The 22,993-nt window shown below is 45.0% G+C and overlaps 1 protein-coding gene across 5 annotated transcripts in view; it reads right to left on the reverse strand.

The window, feature by feature from the left end:
* Positions 1 to 22,993, reverse strand: part of LOC141808974 (trinucleotide repeat-containing gene 6A protein-like) — a 39,679-nt gene that overhangs the window by 8,173 nt on the left and 8,513 nt on the right. Inside the window, exons 4-24 of one of the 5 annotated variants that reach the window (XM_074695750.1) lie at positions 15,789 to 16,139; positions 14,963 to 15,010; positions 11,089 to 13,110; positions 10,808 to 10,991; positions 10,301 to 10,716; positions 9,964 to 10,095; positions 9,709 to 9,870; positions 6,173 to 6,397; positions 5,893 to 6,050; positions 5,720 to 5,797; positions 4,366 to 4,533; positions 3,613 to 3,768; positions 3,348 to 3,467; positions 3,060 to 3,197; positions 2,148 to 2,234; positions 1,833 to 2,007; positions 1,569 to 1,715; positions 1,274 to 1,444; positions 1,022 to 1,162; positions 336 to 443; positions 33 to 251 (exon numbers count right to left, since the gene is read on the reverse strand). In XM_074695750.1, the coding sequence (XP_074551851.1) occupies positions 33 to 251; positions 336 to 443; positions 1,022 to 1,162; positions 1,274 to 1,444; positions 1,569 to 1,715; positions 1,833 to 2,007; positions 2,148 to 2,234; positions 3,060 to 3,197; positions 3,348 to 3,467; positions 3,613 to 3,768; positions 4,366 to 4,533; positions 5,720 to 5,797; positions 5,893 to 6,050; positions 6,173 to 6,397; positions 9,709 to 9,870; positions 9,964 to 10,095; positions 10,301 to 10,716; positions 10,808 to 10,991; positions 11,089 to 13,110; positions 14,963 to 15,008 (5,053 nt within the window). In that variant the 5' untranslated portion in view covers positions 15,009 to 15,010; positions 15,789 to 16,139. The remainder of the gene's footprint in view (positions 1 to 32; positions 252 to 335; positions 444 to 1,021; positions 1,163 to 1,273; positions 1,445 to 1,568; positions 1,716 to 1,832; positions 2,008 to 2,147; positions 2,235 to 3,059; positions 3,198 to 3,347; positions 3,468 to 3,612; positions 3,769 to 4,365; positions 4,534 to 5,719; positions 5,798 to 5,892; positions 6,051 to 6,172; positions 6,398 to 9,708; positions 9,871 to 9,963; positions 10,096 to 10,300; positions 10,717 to 10,807; positions 10,992 to 11,088; positions 13,111 to 14,962; positions 15,011 to 15,788; positions 16,140 to 22,993) is intronic. The other 4 variants (XM_074695751.1, XM_074695754.1, XM_074695752.1 and 1 more) reach the window with 4 other exon arrangements.

Below are 22,993 nucleotides of genomic sequence, written 5' to 3' on the forward strand. Positions count from 1 at the left end.
CCAGTTCCCCCAGTTCTTCAGGACGCCCTCACCAGGTGTGAATCTGGACTCAGAGGAGCCCCAGCCCCCCAGCCTCAGGGCAGAGCCGTCCCAGCCAGAGGAGGCGGAGCTAGGTTTCTGGCTGGTGAGGCCGGGTGGGGGTCTGGAGGGGGCTGCCAAAGACAGAGCCTTGGGGGGCAGGGGGACCTTCCACAGCTCATGGGCCAGGGAGGAGTTGGACACAGGAGACCATTTCGACTCATTGGGTCTGGCTGCAGGGACGACACAGAACCGGGACACAGGGGTCAGGTTTTTGTTTGGAGGAGGAGGAGGAGGAGCAAAGGTAAGACACTCACCTGAAGTGCTTTGTGCTGTACTGGTGAGGGAACCGCTGTGGCTGGAGGCACGAATGGATGACCAGGCACTGTTAGAAGGCATCGTGGTGTTCAGTGATGAGGATGGCCCTGCAGGGAGCACAGCGGGGGTCAGAGCGCGCTCAGACTGCTCGTTACACACACTCAGGTCCACAGAAATATATAAAACACCATCAGTGCATCAGCTGTTTGTGCTAACGCTGCCTCCAACCCACAGTCAGCAGTTATTCTGCAGTGGTCTGTTCAAACCTGAGAGTCTATCAATAAAATGAAGAGCCAGGTTACGTTAGCTCTGATTGCTAAACTACGCTACAAACTGACAAAGTTAGCTTGTTGTCAGGTTTTAAACCACAGCGCAACTTTACCAGAAACTAACATGTGACTCCACTGTGTTTGTCTCATGAAAAGTTGTCTCATTAAAAAAAAAAAAGTAGAGTAAAGAAAAGATCTGCTCTGAAACAAATGTGTCCTCATGACAGTGGGTGCAAGTGCTCATGGGAAATGGAGTTTTTATCAAGGTTTATGAGAAGTCTGTCCTGATCTTCAAAATAAATCAAAGAATGAAAATCAAGAGTAGATCTGGGACAAAACTGAACCCTGGGTGCTGTTATAGTTAGCTGTGTGTGTGTGTGTGTGTGTGTGTGTGTGTGTGTGTGTGTGTGAGCTACCGTTGTTCCTGTCCCTGAGGTGATCTGTGTCACGGACGGTGTTGATGGAGAGGTTGTTGATGACACTGCCGGGGGTCACATACGGGTCAGTCTCAGGGTCAATGTTGGGGTAACCTTTCCAAGGCTCCCCGGGCCGGAACTCTGCACAAACACACACACACAAACACACACACACACACACACACAGTTAGTGACTTCCCATGCAAACCTTCCCATCCAGGTGTTGCGATGGTGTGGAAGCAGCAGGCGTACCTGGGGGCCAGGTGACAGTGTTTCCATGGGGCGGGGGGGAGTTGGCACGGGGTGGCCAGCCGTCGCCCACTGAGCCCATTGATTGGCCGGGAGGACTCAGTGGGGAGGGGCCAGGAGACAGGTAGTCGTAGAAGGGAGAGTCCTCCAGACGCAGCCCAGACGATATAGCACCTTCAGGAGAAACAAAGGAAGAAACAGATGTTTGAACAAATCGCTTGCACTTTGTCGCTGTCATGACGACGTGAGCAGTCTGTGGTCATGTGACGCTGTGTGATCAAACAGGCTCTGTCTTTACCAGGTTTGCTGTTCTGCTCCAGAGGGTCAGTAGCCCAAAGTTTCTTCAGTTTGGACTGGGGTGGCTCTTTGAAGCTCACAGCTCCACCACCACCACTACCGCTGCCAACACCCATGTCCAGGGATACATTCAGGTTAGAGTTCAAGCCTGAGGAGGAGAAGGAGGAGGAGATGAAGGAGGAGGAGGAGGAGGAGGAGTCGTTCACTCACTCTAAACTCAAACACTGATCACACCATGAGGAATAATCAGGAGGAGCCGACGTACTTAAAGGGAAGTTGCTGAAGGATCCGAGAGCAGCAGCATCCTTCTGCATATCAGGGGCATTGTGGGACAAGTAGTTCTCCAGGTATGGTTTGAGGGGCGGGGCCTGTTTCAGCAGGGAGGGGTCCAGGTGACGCGGCGGCTGCATCATCGATGGAGAAGAACCAATAGGACGTGTCTGCAGAGAGGAAGTAGAGCGTTAGAGAAAGAGACGACTACACAAACAAACGACTGCTTCACACACAGTGAGGTCCACACACACACACACACACACACACACACACACACACACACACACACACACACACACACACACACCTGTTCAGACGGCCGTCCCACTGGCATGACTCTCTGGTTCTGAGCTTTCTGATGCTGCTGCTGCTGCTGCTGCTGGAGGAGCAGACGCTGCAGAGAAACAGGACAACAGGTCTGAATAAAACAGCCAGAGTTTCTGGATCTTAAGGATCAAGTTTCAGTCTGAATTATTATTTAATATTAGCTTCAACACGATCAAATTAGTTTGATCTGTAATAGGATCTATTAAAAAAGATAAATGTTGAATTTTTTTTTTTCAATGATTTTTTTTGGGACATAATCAGAGTGAAATATAATTACACAAATTCAAATTATATGATGGGCTTTTTTTTATAAAATAATGAGCAATGTCTGTGTACTCAAAAAAAATATAAATATTATAAAAAAAAATCAATTTCCAACTAATAAATAATCAAATACATTTTTCAAAAAAGAAAAATCATCGACAATGCAAGAAATGTGATAAATGCGCAAAATAGTAATAATAAATCAAAACTAAAATATTAAATAGAAGAATTAATATAAAAAAAGGAATTGAAATAAATAAACAGACAATTTTTTTTAAATGAATAAATAATTTTTTTTAAAAATGAAAAACCAAAATAAAATACATAAAAATTTAAAATAAATAAAAATTAAAATAAATTGATAAAAAATTAAATAAATAAAAATTCAAATAAATGAATAAAAAATAAAATAAATAAATAAAAATTAAAATAAAGGGATAAAAGAAAAATAAACATTCAAATAAATAGATTTAAAAAAATAAGAAGATAAAAATTCAAATAAATGAATTAAAAAAAAAAAAAAAAAAAAAATTCAAATAAATGACTCTTCTCATGTTTAAGTTAACCACTGAGAAACTTAGACCAGGAGTTTAGTGTTTAACAGCAATGACTCAGCCCTCCTCTGTACCTGTAACTGGTTGATCTGATTGAGCTGAGTCAGCTGGTTGAGCTGGGTGAGTTGGTTCAGCACAGCCACCTGCTGAGGGCCAAACAGGGGGTTCAGGCCTCCGTTACCTCCTGGGTACTTCAGCAAGGATGGAGGGACCTGGAGACCAACAGGAGTCTGGATCAAGTCTCTTTATCATCAGATAAAACTACTGAACCACAGTCAAACTCAAAAACTACAATAACGCTTAAAAAAATCGTTGAAGAATTTACACGAGAGATCAAACAAAAGCAAAGTGAGTGGGTTTACCTGAGAGGGCAGGATGGGGTTAGGCACTTGATTACGAAGGTTGGGTTGAGGGGGGACCTGGGACTGGGGGCCGCCGCGGCCCTGTGCTACGCTGCTGACACCCATCATAGGGTTTACATTCTGGACAGGAAGGACACAAACATGGACATGTGAGCGGACTCTGCAAAAACTTCAACAGACGTCACAGTAACCTGAAACATTTCTCACTAAAGAACAAGTTTCTTTTGGCCTCAGAATCTAAAGACCACATCCTCTTCAACCTCACCTGCCGAGCGCCCCCAGGACCAGAGTGGGAAGGAGACGGCCCGGAGTCGAGACAGGGGATAGGCTGAGCAGAATTGGAAGGGGAAAAGCTCATGCTTTGATTGGAGGAGAGCTCGTCAGAAGCTTGGCTATCGTAAGCAGAAGGAGACACAGACAGCTGCAGAAGCAAGGCCAGGAGCACAGCAGATGGATGGCAAGCGCAAAAGGACAGGGAGCACCACCGGCAGCCAGAGAGGTGCAGAGAGGGAAGGAGAGAAGAGAAGGAAGAGTTAATTTTGAAGAGGCAGAAGAAGAAAGAGAGGGTCAGAAAGAGAGACGACAGGAAGAAACAGGATGGACAAAGAGAAGTCAGCAACAGAATAAAAGATAAAAATGGAGACAAGCGACAGGAGGAGCAGCAAAGCCAAACAAACCATGAACAGAAACGAACGTAACATTGATGCTCACACGTTTCTAACAGATAATTTATGAAAATTCAGCGCCTTAACGAGCACATTCAACCTTTAAGGTTGCTCAAACTGCAGGTATTTAATGAAACATCTCAGTGTGTGAGTGTCAGAGCAGCCACTAGGGGGTGCTGTTGTACTGAGAGTGCACTCCTCAACCAGACATCTGCAGCACATTTAACCCTCCTCATGATCACAGAGACCAAACATATGTGATCTCGTACTGACCAATCACAGCACAGATTTCACTGACATCACTTTGATGGAGCAACGTGCTGCTCCACCCACGCCTGGACACGTCTGCGTACCTTGTCATAGTAAGGGCTGCGATCCATGGCAGACTCTTTGTTGAGCTGGTGTCGAGGCCCCGGGTTCTTCCCCATCACCCCGTTGTAGTCTCCAATGCTGCCCATGTCCATGCGCTTGTCCTGCATCATCCCCGCTCCCACCTTCATGGAGTCATCGGGAGAGTCTCTCTGCAAGGCCAGAGGACGGAGGACACACAGGTGAGGATGGAGGACACACAGGTGAGGATGGAGGACACACAGGTGAGGATGGAGGACACACAGGTGAGGATGGATGCTGCAGCCGTTAACCATTAACACGTAGAAACCAGGGCTGTCATTTGAACGCGTTAATTAGATTAATTAATTACACCGCAAATTGACGCGTTATTTAAATTAACGCAGATTAATCTGGATCCCAAACCCGCGGGGGGTTCAAAAACGCACCTACTTATAAATGCCTGGCATTTACAAACCGTTTGTCCTTTTTAAAAGCTGTAAAAAAAAGTGGTGTTCTTGTCAGATTCTTAATTTTCCGACAGTCCCTGAATGTATCACACTCAACGTTAGCAAAATGCTTTAAACCGGGGGAAGCGAGAGTGATTTTTGTGAGACTGCCGTCCACATCTCGTTTATTCACACGTCCTTTTTGAAAATCTGTAGAAAATCAACCGTTTGCCCAATTCTGTAAAAAACAGATAATTTTAAACTCTTTACTGCATCAAACAAGCCCTGAATGACTGACATATGTCCTGTATTTAAATCTAAAGAATTCTTAGAAAATTTGCTTCCATCTTCCTGGTGTCATGTTTCAGCTTGGGGCTGCTCTGCACCAATCAGCAACAGTTTGTGTGTTCAGAGCATGTTTAACTGAGAATACTTCACTTTTCTTTGATCCAAAACTTGAATTAAGTGTTTTGTACATAGTTCCTCACAGTTTTTAGCCTTTAGCCCTGGTTCTCCTGACCTCATAGAAGTATAGAAGTTCATATTGCAGTGAAAATTGAGTCCACATCCAGTAAAAATGTGACAGAAGCAAAAACCGTCCGAAAAATCAAATCAGCTTATCTTAGGTGCAGGACTGTGTAGATTTTGTAAAGATAGAACCATAAAACTTTTTTCATGTGTTCCTTATGCCTCAGGGTACCTAAAAATGTGTTTCGTATATTCCCACCTTATTTTTATTTTTTTAAGTGTCTTTTAATGTAATTTTAATGTCCTGGAATCCAAAATCTTTATTTTGGGACCTTAAGCAGATATGAGATTAAAATGTGATTAATTAGATTAATTAATTACAAATCCTGTAATTAATTAGATTAATTTTTTTAATGGCCTGACAGCACTAGTAGAAACACTAAAGGAAAGGAAAAGTGCTCACAGAGAAGTTCATGGTGTTGAACTGGTTGATGAAGGGTTTCATCCACGGCTCGTCTTGTTTTCCGAGTGGTTTGTTCATCTGAAAAGTTACAAAGAAAGAAAATGAAGTCTTAAACACACATAAACGGGGATCACAGTTTCCAAACCAGAGACTAAAATCTCAGGTGGACAAACCTTGTTGGAGCTCTTATTCTTGTAGTTCCAGGTGTTTTGGTCATGTGACCGGCTGTCCTGTTGGCTGTTACTCCACATGCCTATCTCCACCTCCTCCTCCTGGTCCCAGCTGTTACTCATGGACTCCTCACCACACCAGGTCTCCATGGGTTTGGGACCTGGAGCAACAAAGGGGGAGACTGCACATGAACACGTGTGAATGTACACAGAGATGTGGCGTACACACAGCTGTTTCCGTCGCCACGTCACACAGAGGTTAGACTTATCGTATCGTTTTTACCCTTTCCACTAAAGTTTCTGCTGAGAGGTCCCCCCGAGAACCCACCAGACTTATGCTGGCCTCCCCATCCGTCTCTGCCGCCCCGGGCAGGCTCGTCCCAGGTGGAGCTGGTGTCCATGGGCTTCCCCCAGGCAGACGTCCCGTTGTCCACGGACACAGGTGGGGCGCTGGTGGGCTCGCCCCACGTGGAGGACTCCTTCGGTTTTTGGTAGGGCTCACCCCAGCCTGGAAGCAGAGAGGGACGCAGTCGTTAGAGTAAGCTTTAACTTCCTGCTCGCATCAGGATCATCATCACACACCAAAGTTCTCTGAATTCACAGTCTTCTCTGACATCCTGCTTATTTTAGGGGATATTTCTACGTATGACACTGTAACTGATACATGGAGCTGTGTTGGTCTCGTTTGCACATTCTGCGTTTCAGAGCGGATAACAGACCAGAAACACACTCACTCTTTCTGAACCCTCACATTTTGCACGGCTGCTGCAGGCGTGTTTTACTCTTCTCTGCTCAAATCAGACGACAGGGTTTGCAGAGAGAGCCCTGCTCCTGTCCCTGGGGAACCCCTTATCAACCTGCTTATGTAAGTGCTGTTTACTTTAACTCTTGTGGGAGTGTGGATGTGTGCACACGCTCCCATGCACTGTCAAATGTCAAAATATGTTCACACAGTCCAAGTATGAGTTCAAAGGGCTCCTGTTACCGCTGACCACCCAGACCTGCTGCCTTCGCCCCCTGCAGGAGGCGCTCGGGGAGATGCCAGGGATGCCTCCTGTAAAAATAGGACGGATCATAGGAAGCCTCGGGCTCCAGTGTCCCTCATGTGACAGGGTTCAAAACATTACACGGAAACAAACGCAGCAAACACTGATGCAGGGTGGATGTGCAGAAATGCAGGTTTCATGAAGGAGCACTCACAACAAGTGTGCATGTGCACGGCTGCATGAAACAGCCCTTCATCTCTCGATGTTTCACTGTCTGAAAGCTAAAGATGTTTGTGTATCAATTTGTAGATTTGTAAGATGTTTTATGGAGCAACATTTCTTTGACTTTAACTCTTCCTCATGGTTAAAAAAACCTTTCTCTGTTTATAATTTTCATCAAAAGTAGAAGAAGAATTCCTGAAATCAAACATCATCCTCAGCCTGATTATCCCCTCATTACAGCGGCGGGCTGCTTCGCCCCACCCTTAGTTGCCATCAACTTAGCTGCTCCAGTTAGCTCACTACACACCAACCCTGAATAACCCTGTTAGCCCTCCCCTCACTCCTCTCCGCTCCTCTCATCGGAGCCGCTGAAAAGCTGCCGTCCTTGTATGTCTCCCATCTCACACTGGAACCACTCCTGCTCCTCAGTCACCACACCTCCTCCTGCTCCTCTCCTGCTCCCTGTCTCCCTTTCTTCTCCTCTCAAACCCAACAAAGCCAGCGTTTCCAAAGCGAGCAGAGCTGGCGGGTGAGAGGAGGAGCGGGGGAAAAAGAGACGAATGAGGAGAGAGAAAAATCGATGCTCTTAGCATTCCAAAGGGATGAGTCAACCCGCTCCACAAAAAGCCTTCAACACAGACAACACCGCGGGGAGACACAGAGGGAGGCTGCGCGTGTTTGTTTTCTCTCCACACTTCTGTGCAAACTGCGTATGCTGCTGAATACGTTTGTAAATATGAGTGCATCCACACCTCTGGGCTTTGTACCATCAAAATCTTTCTAATCCTCGTTGTAGCTCTCACAAACCCAGAGTGTGGGTGGGACTTGCACCTTTTCAGCCAACTGTAAGCTCACAGACTGCACTGCGAGGCTTGCACCAACACGTTTCTACTATTTTAGACACTGAGTGCATCCTTGCACTTTTATAATAACCTCAAAACAGAGCGTGCACTGTGATTACATTAATCTGCTGAGGAGACTTCCCCCGTCCTGCTTCTCTGATCTGAAAACATAGGATTAGATAATGTCTCACTAAATGATCTTCCTTTTGTCTGCTTCAGAAAACTGCAAAATACAATAAAACATAACTTTATAGTTAGAAACATACTGAACTCCATGAGTTTCATTCACAAATATTTTGGGATTGGCAAATACTCCTTGTTAGCTCCCATTGCTGATAACCCTGACTTTGACTACTCTTGTAAAAATAAGAGATTTAGAGAATGGAAAGCTGCTGGCATTAAAACTTTGTATGATTTGTGTATGAAAAGGGAACACATTAAAGTCCTTTCAGCATTTACAAGAGGAGTTTCATCTTTCTCGCAAACACTTTTACCGTTACCTACAGGTTAGACCAGGGGTTTTCAACCTGTGGCTCTGGAGCCTCATGCGGCTCTTTGACTCCTTTGCAGTGGCTCCTTGTAACTTTAAAAAATATTTCTAAAATAAAGAATTTTTTTTTTGATGATTGAAGACATTGACACTAAATAAAATCAAGACTTAACTTTTTTTTAAAAACTTAATATGCATCACATCTGTCAATAAAGCTTAACATTTTTTTTGACATTTTTTAACATTTTTAATTCTTTTGACATTTTTTAATCAAATTTTTTTTAAATTAATAAAAAGAAATTCAAAATGTTTTGAATTTCTAAAGTTTTTGCTAATTCTTTGAATTCTTTTTTTGCAATTTTTTTTCCTTTTTTGCAAAATCAGACAATTTGGCAAATTTTTAAATTTCATAATTTGGGGAATTTTTTATTTTTTTTTCACGTTTTAAATATCTCTTTTTTTAATTTTGCAAAATTTGACAAAACTTCATAAATTTCGCAAATTTAAAAAATGCATGATAGACATTTGATTTTTTTATATCTGCCAATTTATAAAATATAAAAAAACAAGACATCACATGTACAATTTTATAAACACAAAAAACTTCTAGTCTCGATAATTTTTCACGAGTTTTACTTTGTTTACAATTTTTCACTTTTTCGTCTTTGTTTTGAAGATAAAGTAGATTTTGTGGCTCCTGAATGAATTTAATCCAGGTGAGCTGAGGAAAAACGGCTCTTATGAATTTTTTTAATTTTCTGTAATCATTAATCCTGTATTTGTTATCCATTTACTGCACATCTCTCCCCTAAGTGTACGTGTATATGTGTATTTGTCTTTGTGTATATTTTTTTCTTTGTTTCATTCTTATTGTGACTGTTGTCAAATATATTAAGGCAAATTAATGAGCTAATGCTGGGAACACAGAATAAGAAAGTCGTGAATTTCTGTACTCCTTGCATGAATTGTGTCGATGAAATCATAAATAAAAAGTAAGACAAAAAAACATCTGCTGAGGAGTAAAATCACGCCGCATCAGCAGAATCAGAATCTTAAAAAAAAACACATTTTGAAGAGTTGTTTGAAAATGAAAGCATCTTTGCCTGATGAGGGTTTTCACGGGAGCCTGGTTAACCAAACAAAGCTAAAATCAGCCAGTGAGAGCATCTTCTTCATACGTGTGCAGCTGTGCGTGAGATTTTCTGCAGCTCAAAGAGGAAATTCACCAAAATAATAAAGAAACAGAGGTTAAAAGGTAAACATATGTTAGAGGACTGACCAGAGGAGCAGGGTTTGTCCTGTGCCTGGGAGTGCATGGGCTGAGGAGGATGCTTGGAGCTGTGAGCTGGGTGGGCGTGGTGCTGAGGGGGTTGACCCATCACCTCCTGACCCGACTGGCCCGTCCTGTTCCACATGTTGACAGGCCCACCGCTGTATTTACCTGGACAGGAAGTTAGGATTGCATGGTGAGAGGTCTGGGTTTTGGATTCAGGTGTTTGCTCTGTGAGGACGTCACAGCTGGCTGAGTGTTTACCTGGGTCTCCCCAAGCCGCCGTCCCGTCATCGATCTCCATCCTCCTCCGGATCGACTCAGGGGAAGGCTCTTCCCACCCAGACGACACTTCCTCCTTCTGACCTACCGTAGGCATGGGGCCTCCCAGCCAGCCTTGGAGCAGAGATAACAGCAGAACTGAGTCATCCATTATACGTCCTCCCACTCGTCTGTCTTACTATACATCGCCAAAAGTCTCCTCTCAAAGAGCGAGGCTCTGGTGTTGGTGAATCATGGACTTCTTTATCAAACAGTTAAAAACTCACTTCTGCATGAAACAGTCCCTGAGCCTGTGGTTCTGGAGGATCCTGAGACCTACCTGTGGGCTTGTTGGATCCTGGGTTTCCTCTGGCCATGCTGGACTCAGGACCTTTCCCCCACTCATTGGAGGGCTTAGGATTTGGGTCCCCCCAGTTCTGGCTGTTGCTCTGTGGGTTGGGCTTGTGGCTCAGGTCACCCCAGTTGGATCCTGGGTTTGGAGTGCTCTGGTCAGGAGTATTGGACCCTCCGCTCCCGACCCAGGTGTTGCTGCTGCTGGTGTTGGTTCGGCTCGGCTCACTCCAACATCCAGAGCCCGAGCGGTCGCTGTCGCTGTCCCAGCCCACCGAGCCTGCACCTTTCTGGGGCTCCCCCCAGTGGTTGCTGCCCCCTGGACCTCCGGTGCCCCAGCCCTCACTGCCGCTGTTGGCGCCCCAGCCCTGCTGCGGTTTGGGGGCATTAGTCCAGGTGTTGGACCTGAACAGAGACAGTGGCTCATCAGTAAACCCAGAAACCACAGGTGATGAGTTCAAACAAAGACCTGCTCTGGTGTCCAGGTGATACCCACCTGTCGTCTTTGTTGATGTTGCTCCAGGTGTTGCTGCTGTTGTTGTTGGTCTTGTAGCTGGACCCGTCGTTCCAGCCGCTCTGTCCAGCTCCTCCTGCTGCCGGGGCCTTGCTGTCCCATCCAGAGGTTGGCTGCTCTCCCCAGCCAGAGCCTCCTGTACCTGGGCCTGGCCCACCTCCCCAACCTGGAAAAACACAAGAACAGCATTTTAAAAACATTATTTTTGGCTCACAATGAAACATTTTGTCTGCAGTGGTCTTAAGCATCCGCACACGTCGTACCTCCAGAGGACTGGGAAGGTGCTGCTGGTGTTGCTGAGCCCCAGCCAGAGCCTCCGCTGTTGGGCTTCCTGTCGTCCCGTCGGGGGCCACTCTGGAGCTGATTGTGAGGGGAGTTGACGTCCCAGGCGGTGTGCTGCCTGATGGGCGTCTGTCCCCATCCAGTGTTGGACAGGACCCTTGGATCCACGTCGTCCCGGGGCACGAGCGGCAGCACTGCAGCCTGGATCACTTTCTTACGGTTCCCTCCTTTCTGGTCTCGGTCTGAGCTTGAACGCCCTCCGGAGCTTTCCCCGCTTCCTTCACTTCCTCCTGAGCGACCCCAGCCTCCAGTGACATTTCCCAGGGCGTGGCCTCCTCCTCCGCCCCCCATGCCCATGGCGTCATCCTCCAGGCTCTTCCAGCCATTGTTGGCGGCGCTTCCTTTATGACTCCCGCCGTCTGAGTGGCTGCTGCCAGGAGCTGCCGATCCCCACTCTCCATTCGACATCTTGTTGGACGTGGAGGAAGAGGACGAGGATGAGGAAGAGGACGACGCGCTGCTCCCCCAGGGGTGAGGGATCCCTGCTGGGGGGCCCATGGTCGTTTGGTTCCCGTTTCCTGGTGTTTGAGCTGCAGCGCCTTGATATAAGCCAGACCCCCAGGGCATGTTGCTCTGGGGTTGGTTGGGGGTGTTGGCAGGCCCCTGATCCCAGCGGGGGGCCCCAGTGTTATTGTGGTTATTATTACTCTTGTTAGCAGCAGTGGAGGAGATTTGGGGGTTCCCAGCCTGCATTAAGGCGGGGTTTTGGGGGTTCACAGTGTCTGCATTTGGGTGGCCCTTGTCTCCAGGGTAGGTAGTTGCGCCCCATGGCGTACCGAAGGCCCCAGGTCCCCCCAGCTCACCTTGGGGGTGCTGGGGGGCTGATGAGGGGATCCCATTGGCCAGCGGACCCCCGTTCCCTCCTCCAATAGAGCCCCAGGAGCATTCCCCGCTGAGCTGGGCTGAGGCGGTAGAGTTTGGTGGACTAGAGGTCATTGTGGCGTTTGTAGTAGTATTAGTATTCATCATTATAGTGTTATTTGGTCCATTGGGTTCAGTGTTAAGGTTGGTAGGCTGTAGGCCACCATTTCCACTGTTGCTGCTTCCTAACACCTTGCTGCTTGCTGTACCATTGCTCACCTCAGTGTCCTCCATCATACTGCTGCTGTTTGGAGCTGCCATGCCACCCCAGCCCAGCATGGGGCCCTGCTGGGGAGCCATACCCAGTTTGGAGCTCATCCCCTGAGCCTGTGGAGGCCGTGGGCCCTGGGACGCTGGGCTTGGGGTTGGATTCTGCGGCCAGGCACCGTGGTTGGCATTTGGGTTCAAAGAGTTAGGGTTCAACCCTCCGTTGATGCAGGGGCTGGTTCCACTGGTGGGGATGATGCTGCTGCCTGATTGGGTGCCCCAGACACCGCTGTTATTGACGGGCTTGTTGTTGTGGTTACCCATGTTATTGCTGCCAATACTGCTGGACCCCGCCATGGAGTAGTGGGAGGGCCCAGAAATGAGATTATTTCCGTTATTTGCACCACTGATGGGTCCCACCCCTCCGCCCATCACCTGACGGCTGTTTCCGTTGCTGTCTCCGTTCACCGAAACACCAACCATCATGGGGGACGTCGCCAACGAGGAGGGGGAGGGGGACGCTGCCGAAGACACAGCTGGAGAAGCATTTGCTGACATCATCATCACTGTGGTCACAGCGGCGAGGTTTTTCTCTGAGCCGATTGAGGAGCTAGAGTCTGCGTCCATACATTCTGAAGCCAGCTCGGGGTCTGATCCGGACCCGCAGCCAGAGGAAGAAGAAGACGAGGAGCAGGAGAATGAGGAGGAGGAGGGAGGCCAGACAGAGGAGTTGGTTGAAGAAGGGTTGTTGGGTTTGTCGGTGCTTCCATCCACTAGGACTTTGCCCCAGTTGCTGTTGCTGTCGCTGCTGCAGGGAGAGCCAGAGGACCAGGGGGAGGGCTCATACTGCGAGTCCAAGCCAGGATGCTCCAGACCTGCAGACAGACAGAGCGGACATGGCAGATGGTGTTCTTTAGACGTCTTAAAATCTACGAGAAAAAGACGACGACTGACTCGAGCGTTGGGCAAAGGTGCCGTGTCGTCGTGGTTAATGAAGGATGGTAAACCAAGACTTTATGACTTCTGAAATAAAACAACAGATGCAGTTTTATCTTCCCCTCATTCATCCTCCCTTTGATACTCTCTTTCTTTCCCTCCAACCTTCAGCTGCCCAACTGCTCTGGATGTGATCAGTGCCAGGCCCAGCCCGGGCACAGCTGCCACCACTTTGTCACCACAGCAGGACGCAGAGCCATGCCAAAGCTATAAACAAGGTTTCAGGAAGGTGGCGAACAATCAGCGACAGAGGAGAGCACGGGGAGAGGAGAGGAAGATGGAGGGAATAAAGGAAGAAGCTGGTGTCAACCAGAAACAACCAGAACACCTTGAAACCGTGATTTTTTTTTTTTTAAATGAACCCAACTGTTGAATCTGTTGATAAAAAAATCTCCTGAATCCAGAAACTGCTTTTGACTGGATTTTGCTTTAATTTCTACACGTTACAGTTTAATCACAGAGGTACGAGTTTAACACCAACACTCTGTGAGTAAACTGATCCTCGTTTAACACAGAGAAGGTGTTCTGACAGGGCAGCAGAGCATAAATAATAGACCTTAATTTGCAAGTTGGGGAGTGTAGACAGAGCAGGAAGTGAATTTATATTAAAGCAAAGTATGAAAGAAGTGAGCCTCAGAACAAGCCAGGGCTTGTGTTTCATGTGAGTGCGATTGTTTCGTCTCCTGATTACATTTTTGGCAATCGAAGAAAAAAAAAAAAAACTCAGGTTAGTAACAGCTCTGAGTTTGTGGGCAAACATGAGATGGTTCAATTATTTCCTCATCCAGCCCATAAAGACTGGCAGCACAGGCCCAGAGGCCGCTCAGAGCTGGATTAAATACTGACTTCAGTGTCATGTTCTTCCAGTCACGACAACATCTACAGTTTCTTTCCAAAATAATGAAAATAAATAAATAAATAAATAAATATAATAAATAAATAAAACAAATAAATAATAAAAAAATAAATAAAATAGAAAAATAAAAATAATTAATAAATAAAATAAATAATAAATAAATAAATTAAATTAATAAATACATAAAATAAATAATAAAAAAATAAATAAAATAGAAAAATAAAAATAATAAATAAATAAATAAAATAAATAATAAATAAAATAAAGAATAAATAAATTAATTAAATAAATAAATAATAAAAATAAATAAAATAGAAAAATAAAAAATTATTAATAAATAAAGTAAAGAATAAAAATGTAAATAAAATAGAAAAAAAATAAATGATAAAATAATTTAAAAAAAAAACAAAATTAATAAATAACTAAATAAAAAATTAAACTTAAAAAATAATAATAACGATCATTTTTTTCATATGAACTTTTTTGCACTATATACCTTCTTATTTTTGTTTCCTGTATTACTCCCTTGACTAAATAAAGTATATTCTATTCTACGCTATCCATAATTCATTAGCAGCTACCTCCTTGAAACAAAACTGGAAAAGCCTCAGATCTCTGGGTCTTTCTCTCTTCAGGGCTTTGCTGGTCACCAGCTCTCTGCAACGGCGTTCACGTCTGCTCGCCAACTCCTCTTTCACACCCGTCATCTCACTATCTGCGCTTTTTATTTCCTTTGATGTGCTATAAATAAAAGCACAATCCATCACGCTCAGGTCAGACTGGGTCTACCCAGTCAGAGAGCAAAAATAAGAGGCTGGATGAAGGATGAGAGGAGGCAGAACGGGAGGAGGAGAAAGAAGGAAATGTGTAGTCACCTGTTTGATTAGGGGAGTGGCTGACGGAGTCCCGAATGGGAGCCATGCCTGGAAACAGAGAGAGGACAGACTGTCAAACAGACTCGGAGGGAGTAAGAGAGAAAGAGCCAGCAAACAAACACAGCAGGGGACGTTAGGAAAAGTCAGCACTGATAGAAATTCAATAATTAAGCAAAAAGAGGAGAAAGTCAGAGTAAAATCAAAGAGGTTCAAAGACAGAAAGGTGTGGAAGTAGAAAAGGTGTTAGTGGACAGACCCTGACAGCTGACGTCTAACACAGTGTAATAAAGAGAGGAAAACATTCACTTCCTCTGATCCAGTTTGATTAATCTGGGCTGACATTTATTTACATACAGGTTGTTTATCATACTGATGATTTCTGAGCTGTGGTAAAGAGTAAAAACAACAGAAAAGTGCAGGAAAGATGTTACCCAGAAACAGAAATAAGGTCAATGTTGCTGTAAACAACAGTTTCTCACAGAAATCTTAAATAAATTCATATTTATCAAATGACTCATGTTGAAGACGCCGTTTAAAAAACAGCCAACACTCTGAATTCTTATTCGCTTAAACCTGGAATAAATTCAAAGTCTCGCCTGAATGGACGGTTTGATTTTCCAGCAGAGGACAGAGGTAGCTGTCGTTACTCATCAGGACCCATGAGCAAAACAAACCCACATTTTAACATTTAAACCATGGTCTGATTGTTTGCTGGTGTATCTTGGCGTATCGTGGCGTGTGTCGTGATGTAGAGCCAGCGTGCGTGTGTAGGCTCGTGGATTATCCTGGAAAACACAGCTCTGTCTTCTGTGGGCTCAGTGTTTACCTGTAAGTGCGACACCTGGCTGCGGCTCCCGGCTGGGCAGGAGGGCGTCCCCGCGTTCAGAGGTGAACAGGTGACCTCTGGTTCCCAGGTCGACGGAGGGGAGGTGAAAGGTCAAAGTTCAGAGGGCACAGCCTCAAGGGTCTGAGGTGAAGAGGCGGGGCTTGTCAGAGCGGGCAGCAGGCTGATCAGGCCTCCTTGGCATTGCTGAAGACTACTGTGTGTATGTGTGAGTGCGTGTGTGTGTGTATGTGTGTGTAAATGCAGGTGTGTATCCGCAGGTGTGTGTGGGGAAGGGGAAGGGGGGATGTGGTCTAGGTTTAGGACTCTGCCTTCACTTGGTTTGCTCTGGCGCTGCAGAAAAAGAGAAACAGGACAAAGATAAAGTTAAATACTGAGAGAAACTTCTTCAGGAGGATTCACACGTTTCAACTCTTCATCCTTCAGAACAAACTTTATCATCTTTAAACAACAGAAACATCAACATTTACAGGAAGGGATAGACCGATTATTGGCCGGGCCAATTATCAGGGCCAATATTTAGCATTTTGGGGCATATCGGCATCTGCCTTTTATTAATCTGACAGCTGATATGAAACCCTTTCAAAACTGTGTTGTTTTGGCTCTGATGCTTCTCTGTACAGAGTTTCTCCCTGTCCACACTATGGAAGCCCTAGAGGGCCAAAACATTTAAAATCAGTCACGTTAAACCAAACAGAAAATTAATTTAACTGCATTAAATGCCTGTAAAAAGCAGCACAAACTCAATTCTGTCCGGGTTTATTGCAGTTACATTGAAGTTTTGGAAAACTTTGGCTTTTCTTTTTTTTTAAAGTTTTCATTTAACTTTATAAAACATGCTGCTGAGCCTGGGAGCTGTTTAATAAACATATTAAAGACATTTAAATGAAGTTAAGCGTTGGAGTTTGGATTGTTCATCATTTTTACGCCAATATATTTTCACTTTGACTGCAAATGAATATCAGCTTCAAATATCAGTTATCGGCCTCCTTTACTACAAATAATCTGTATCAGCCCCAAAAAATCCATATCGGTCCATCTCTAGTGAGCAAACAGGGTTATTCCAGGGTCGTGACACAATGCACGTCATTTCTGCTTCTTCTCCTTGTTTCCATAGCAACAGCAGCAACAACAGCAGCGCCATGGCGGACTTCCTGTACTCCAAAGACCAAATATTGGTGTTTACATGGCCGTGCAAGCAGGTTATTGCTAAAACTTAGAATATGATACCTAAAGCCACTCAGCTGGATGAACAAAACAAACAGAGCAATCATGGATGTGTGACTTGAGCCTAAAGCAGCTAAAACACACCACATTTGGATAGAAGACAAGCCCTGGAGTGGGTCCAGCGTTTTGCAGCGTTTTGCAGCGTTTTGCAGCCTCGGTGGGATGGCTTCGTCACTGGGTCATCCCTAACTGTGGTTTCTTTATCACGGTAAAAGGATTGCGTCTCGTATTACTGACACAGAGAAAATTGGATTGCCTGATGTCGTCCTCGCTGAGCGCTCTGTGCCTGCCCCACCCTGACCAAACAGCCAAAGCTGATCGCCGATCGCACGGCCTCCACCTGCAACCTGCTGAGCCGCCGTGCATCTGATGCTCGGTAACCTCAGAGTCACTTCCAGTTTAACTAAAGCAGGGGTGCAGCTGAGGAAGAGACCGAGCGATCAGCCTCATCTCATTCGCTCTGGATCAGTTAAACTCCTCCAGCTCATGACGGTCAGGACAGTGAGGCAGGTATCAGTCAGATAAGCAGGTTTAAAACAGGAGCGGTAAGAATAATGCAGGAAGACACTGACCACCCTGCACACCTCCTCTCCTTTGGGTGGGGGTTGAGTGTGTGTGTTAGACTAGATTAAGGTTATACAACAGGCTTAAAGCTGGCAGCCTGCCCCAGGACGCTGTGGCAGCTACACCCTCTTATCTTTGAGGAGAGGAGGAGCAGAGAAGACTTTAACTATGAGACAATCACACATCGTTCACTGAGCTGGGACCTGTGTGTTTGACTGCAGCTACGAGTGTGTGTGTGCCTGCGCGTCTCCTGACCTTTACTCCTGCAGGTTACTCAGAGAGCTGGCTCTCTCTGCCTGCTGCTGCAGCACACAGCTCTATTTATAAACCCACAGTTCAAATAACAACCACTCTGTTCACTAGCTGCTATGATAAGAGAACAAACAAACCCATGTGTGCACAGCGAGTCCGTGTGCACACGCTCTGCAGCCTGCATGTGCAGCGAGAAACACGCATGTTTCATGAATTACTGATTTCGGCGAAGGTGGCGCTTTAATTCAGGAGTTAGTCGAAACAAAGTTCAGAGACAAACCAACTCTATAAAACCCTGCACACTATCCAGAAGCAGTTAACTCAGGCCAAACTCCACCTTTGCAAACTTGAGCTCACTGGCTAAACCCGGGCAGGCCGCCAACTCCCAAACAGAAATGGCTGCCAGAGGCTGCTCGCCGTTCTCTGGAACTAATCAAAAGACAGACAGGACAATGACATCAGCGCACAAAACGACCTCCTGAGAAGCACCCCAAAGTATTTTACAGAAGAAGCATTAGTCAAAGAGACGAGACGGACGGTAAACAGGGCAGAGCGAGACCGAGGAGCGCAAAGACCATTCCAGAAACCGGTGCCTGTTTACACTTCTGGATCCTGACTCAGACCCCTGCATGGAAACATCTCCACGAATCCCCGAGCATCAGATTCACATACGAGGGAAAGCTGGTGTGAGCCTTTTAAGGCAGCATGAATAAAGTATCTTAGAAATATGTGCCCAACACGTCGACTGATTTATTGATTTTAAAATCTAAAACAGAAGATTTCAGAAATTCCACCTTCAGCCGTTTAAACTGATTTCTTTTTTATCCTAGAGGATTGAGAAAGTTCCCAGAGAAGATTTCGTGAAGTTCAGACACTTTGTGGTTAACAACATGGGTCCGATAAAACACAAACACATCCACCCTTTGAACACAGCGCTGTGTGCTTTGGCGGCTGATCAGATGATTTTAACTGGGCACTGAACATACTGAAAAAGTGTTTATTCAAACACACAACGTACATTTTTCTAACAGAGACGACGAGACGGTGATACACACGACTGGAGATAAGCATTGATATTTTATATATGTATTTTTTTGGAATGCAGATTTGATATAAATTACAATCCTTTGATATTTCCAATTTTTTATCCTCTTTTTTGACCCCAGACCAGGTGAAAAAGTTAAATGATGATGTTTACAGACTTTATCAGGAGCCATGTTTTCTAGACATGCACCAATCGATCAGCCAGCCAATTGATCGTTGCCGATTTCCTCAATTTTGGGTGATCACACGTGACGTCAGCAACATGCTTTAAACCGGGGGAAGAGAGGGATTTTTGTGAGACTGCCGTCCACATCACGTTTATTCACACGTCCTTTTTGAAAATCTGTAGAAAATCAACCGTTTGCTCAATTCTGTAAAAAACAGATAATTTTAAACTCTTTACTGCATTAAACAAGCCCTGAATGATCGATATTTGTCCTGTATTTAAATCTAAAGAATTCTTTGAAAAGTTGCTTCCATCTTCCTGGTGTCATGTTTCAGCTTGGGGCTGCTCTGCACCAATCAGCAACAGTTTGTGTGTTCAGAGCATGTTAAACTGAAAATACTTCACTCCTCTTTGATCCAAGACTTGAATTAAGTGTTTTGTACTTAGTTCCTCACAGTTTTTAGCCTTTAGCCCTGGTTCTCCTGACCTCATAGAAGTATAGAAGTTCATATTGCAGTGAAAATTGAGTCCACATCGAGTAAAAATGTGACAAAAGCAAAAACCGTCCTAAAAAATCAAATCAGCTTATCTTAGGCGCAGGACTGTGTAGATTTTGTAGAGATAGAACCATTAAATTTTTCCTGTGTTCCTTATGCATCAGGGTACCTAAAATGTGTTGTATATATTCCCACCTTATTTTCTAAATGTTTTTTAATGTCTTTTAATGTAATTTTAATGTCCTGGAATTCAAATTCTTTATTGTGGGACCTTAAGCAGATATGAGATTAAAATGTGATTAATTCGATTAATTACAAATCCTGTAATTAATTAGATTATTTTTTTTAATCGCCTGACAGCACTAGTAATAACACAAAGATTTTATTGTTTCAATAAAATAAGATTGGAACATTGCAGTTATATGCTGTCAGTTATAAAGAATAAAAAAATAAAATTGGTATCAGCAGGTCAGGCTTTTTAAAGATCTGTGATTGGCCAGAAAATTGTAATTGGTGCACTCTTAATGTTTTCCCAACAAATGCTCATCATGTCAGTCAGCTTTTAGGATTTATTCTGGGGATCAGAAAAAAATAGTCTCTTTTTTTTGTTGGCCAAGTTTTTGTCCCGCTTGTTGCAAATTTTTCATGAACTGCAACATGAAAGCTTGACCAGCGCTCACCCCAGCTCCATATAAGTCTGTTCACTGCCACTGTTCAGTACACAGAGTACAGTTTGTCCATCTCTGCTCCTGCTTCATCTGAAAAACGCTTTCACAAGGGCCCCTGGTGCTGGCAGCAGACCGACTGCTATCATCTTACAGACAGACTGAGCGGAGGGGGAGGGGGCCAGAGGGAATACAGGGACAAGACACCAACAGAGAGCGGCTGAGAGGGAGAGAGGGAGAGAAATGTGGAGGGAGCTAATGATAGCGGAGCGCGCAGGCAGAGGAGGAGGAATGTGGAGAAAAAGGGCCTGTCGCTGAGGCTGAGGAGGCAGGAATGCAGCTGCAGCTTCGAACATGTATAAAAAGCTGAGAGGTCAACTTCCTGAATTCAGCAGCTCATGAACCCGGTACAGCGTGTACTCGGCTACCTCTGACGGTGACAGAGGCAGAGCAGGGCAGAGTTTCTGGACGGTTTTTACCTCTGATGTTAATGAACCTGGGGGAGCAGAATTAAGGAAGAGGTTAATCTGCTTTTACGGTCACGAAGGACAAAACCTGCATGGTTAAAAGTCACCTGAGAGTCCTGGGCAGTTAGCTCAACACTTCAAACAGAGAATTTAAAGGTTCAGAGCTGGTTTATTATCACTAACATGGACACAGAAACTACAGTCTTCCTGCTTGACTTTATAAAACACTTTATTCCTCCACTGAGCGGCTGTCATCTGAACTTATTTTAAGCTCCAGGCACATTTCATGTGTCCTGCTGTTGCTATGCAACTGAAAAGTCTATTTGAAGCTTTGTTGCCCAAAGCTGACTTTTCCTGTAGCTTCATTAGCATCTGACTTTAACGCAGAAGAAGGATGGCTGCAGGCTACAGAAAGCACAGGTACAGATGATAAAGAGTTTGTTATGAAACAGAAAAATGAAACTTGATGCTTGTTAAATACTTTCTGTACGTCAGAAAGAGGAAAGAGAAGGGTTAGCCAGAGTGGTTAAGGAGCACGCTCTGTGTAGGTTGTAGTCTTCACCACAGCAGTGTCTGGTTAGACTCCCTGATGGGATGTTTTCGTTTCACTTAAAGTGTGGATTGTTGATTTATTCACTTTATTTCTGCTTCTTTAAACTCCATGACTTCACATGTGCAGAGAAATCATTCAATGGATTTGTAATCCTGTTTTTTCTGACACCGTTGCAGAAGTTTTCCCTCATGTATTAGAGGCCGAGCTGTTGTCAGGGAAGACCTTGTTTCCATAGCAAGATTCCCAAACACTCCTGATTCCTCCGGGCTGGAGGAAGGTGACATCATGCCAGCGCCTCTCTCTGATGTGCAATAATGTTCCTGTTTGCAGAGAGACCCAGGAGAGTGAATCTGAGCTGTTACTCTCTGTGTCTGTGTCAAACCAGCCTCTCAGAGCATGACCAAGTGTTATAAAAGATGCACTTTTAATGCATGCACGTCTTATCTCTCCTTATCCAAACACTGTGCATTGCATGATCTTGCATGTGCAGGAGCTGATAAGTGCGCTCGTCATACAGCCTGCTGCCTTCACGTCACCTTTGGGAGGGGCTCACACCAAACTGAGCAACGTGTGCACAGAAAACTTCACGTTGTGACTCATTCAGCGAGTTTTCATTCATCCAGTGGATTCTCAGTTATTTGTCCAAACACACCCCGGCTGGTCGTGAATCCACCTGGCACGCTCAAAACTTTCATCCTCTCCACAAACAGGCGTAGCAGTGCAGCTTTGCAAGTATCCAACTCAAGCTAGCTTAAAAAGTAGCTTTGAATCACTCATCAAATCACACAGAAGTTTGGCAAATTTGCTCTTGTGGAAACAAAACGACCTGCTGAGGCTTGATCATTCAATTATCTGTATTTGGTCCGTCCGACATCAGCAGAAAAATCTGGATTCACAAGTTCTCAGAGCCTGAGGAGATTTCTTCAAACTGCTCATTAAGTGAGAAATCAGCACATTAGCAGAAATGTATTCAGTGTGTTAGCGTATCAGACGAAAACAAGAAGTAAAACAGTCAGAAATTAGACGCTAATGAATCAGCTGTCACAGTGAGTGTGGATTTATCTGCTTCACACATATTCCTGCTGAATCAGGAGCTAATGCTGCTAACGGCTTTGGATTAATGAGGCTAAAGACAGCAGCTACAGTGACACTGAGTGTTTGAGGGGCACAAAGATCACACTCCTGGTTTCTAACTTCACACCAGCTCGACACAGAGGCTGATCCACATCTGACTACAGCAGCAGAAAGAGAGGTGTAACTGAAACATACAGACAGGCTCAAGGTCAGAGATAGACGCTATCAGACTTCCTGCCACACTCGCCGTGACCCGGGTTTCATCTGTAACAGTAGTCGCCTCGTTCGCACAGGACTCAATGGAAACTGTAACAGCGATTCAAACGGAAAATACGACTGCGTCACATGGAAGAGTACACACAGGCCACAGCAGCGACACACACACACACACACCCAGAGCTGAGTGGCACAGAGATTCAACACCGGCCAGAATAAATGTTGGAGAAACAGATTTTAGTCTTGATGAAGGCCTCGCAGGTGAAACAGACAAAAACAAGTTCCTGCCTTGAGCAGAAGAGTTGGTGGATTCACTTTAATAACACAACAATTGCTATTGTGTGGTGCCAGGATGATGAGTCACAACAAAAGTGGAGTGCTGAAGGCCATGCAAACTATTTCTGTTTTGTATTTTTGTTTACTACCAAGAGTAAAAATCTGCTATTACGAAACATTTTTCTC

Source organism: Halichoeres trimaculatus, unplaced genomic scaffold (assembly GCF_033239565.1).
Source record: "Halichoeres trimaculatus isolate MK-OKI-2021-1 unplaced genomic scaffold, fHalTri1.1 fHalTri1_scaffold_20, whole genome shotgun sequence".
Classification (NCBI taxonomy): Eukaryota; Metazoa; Chordata; class Actinopteri; order Labriformes; family Labridae; genus Halichoeres; species Halichoeres trimaculatus.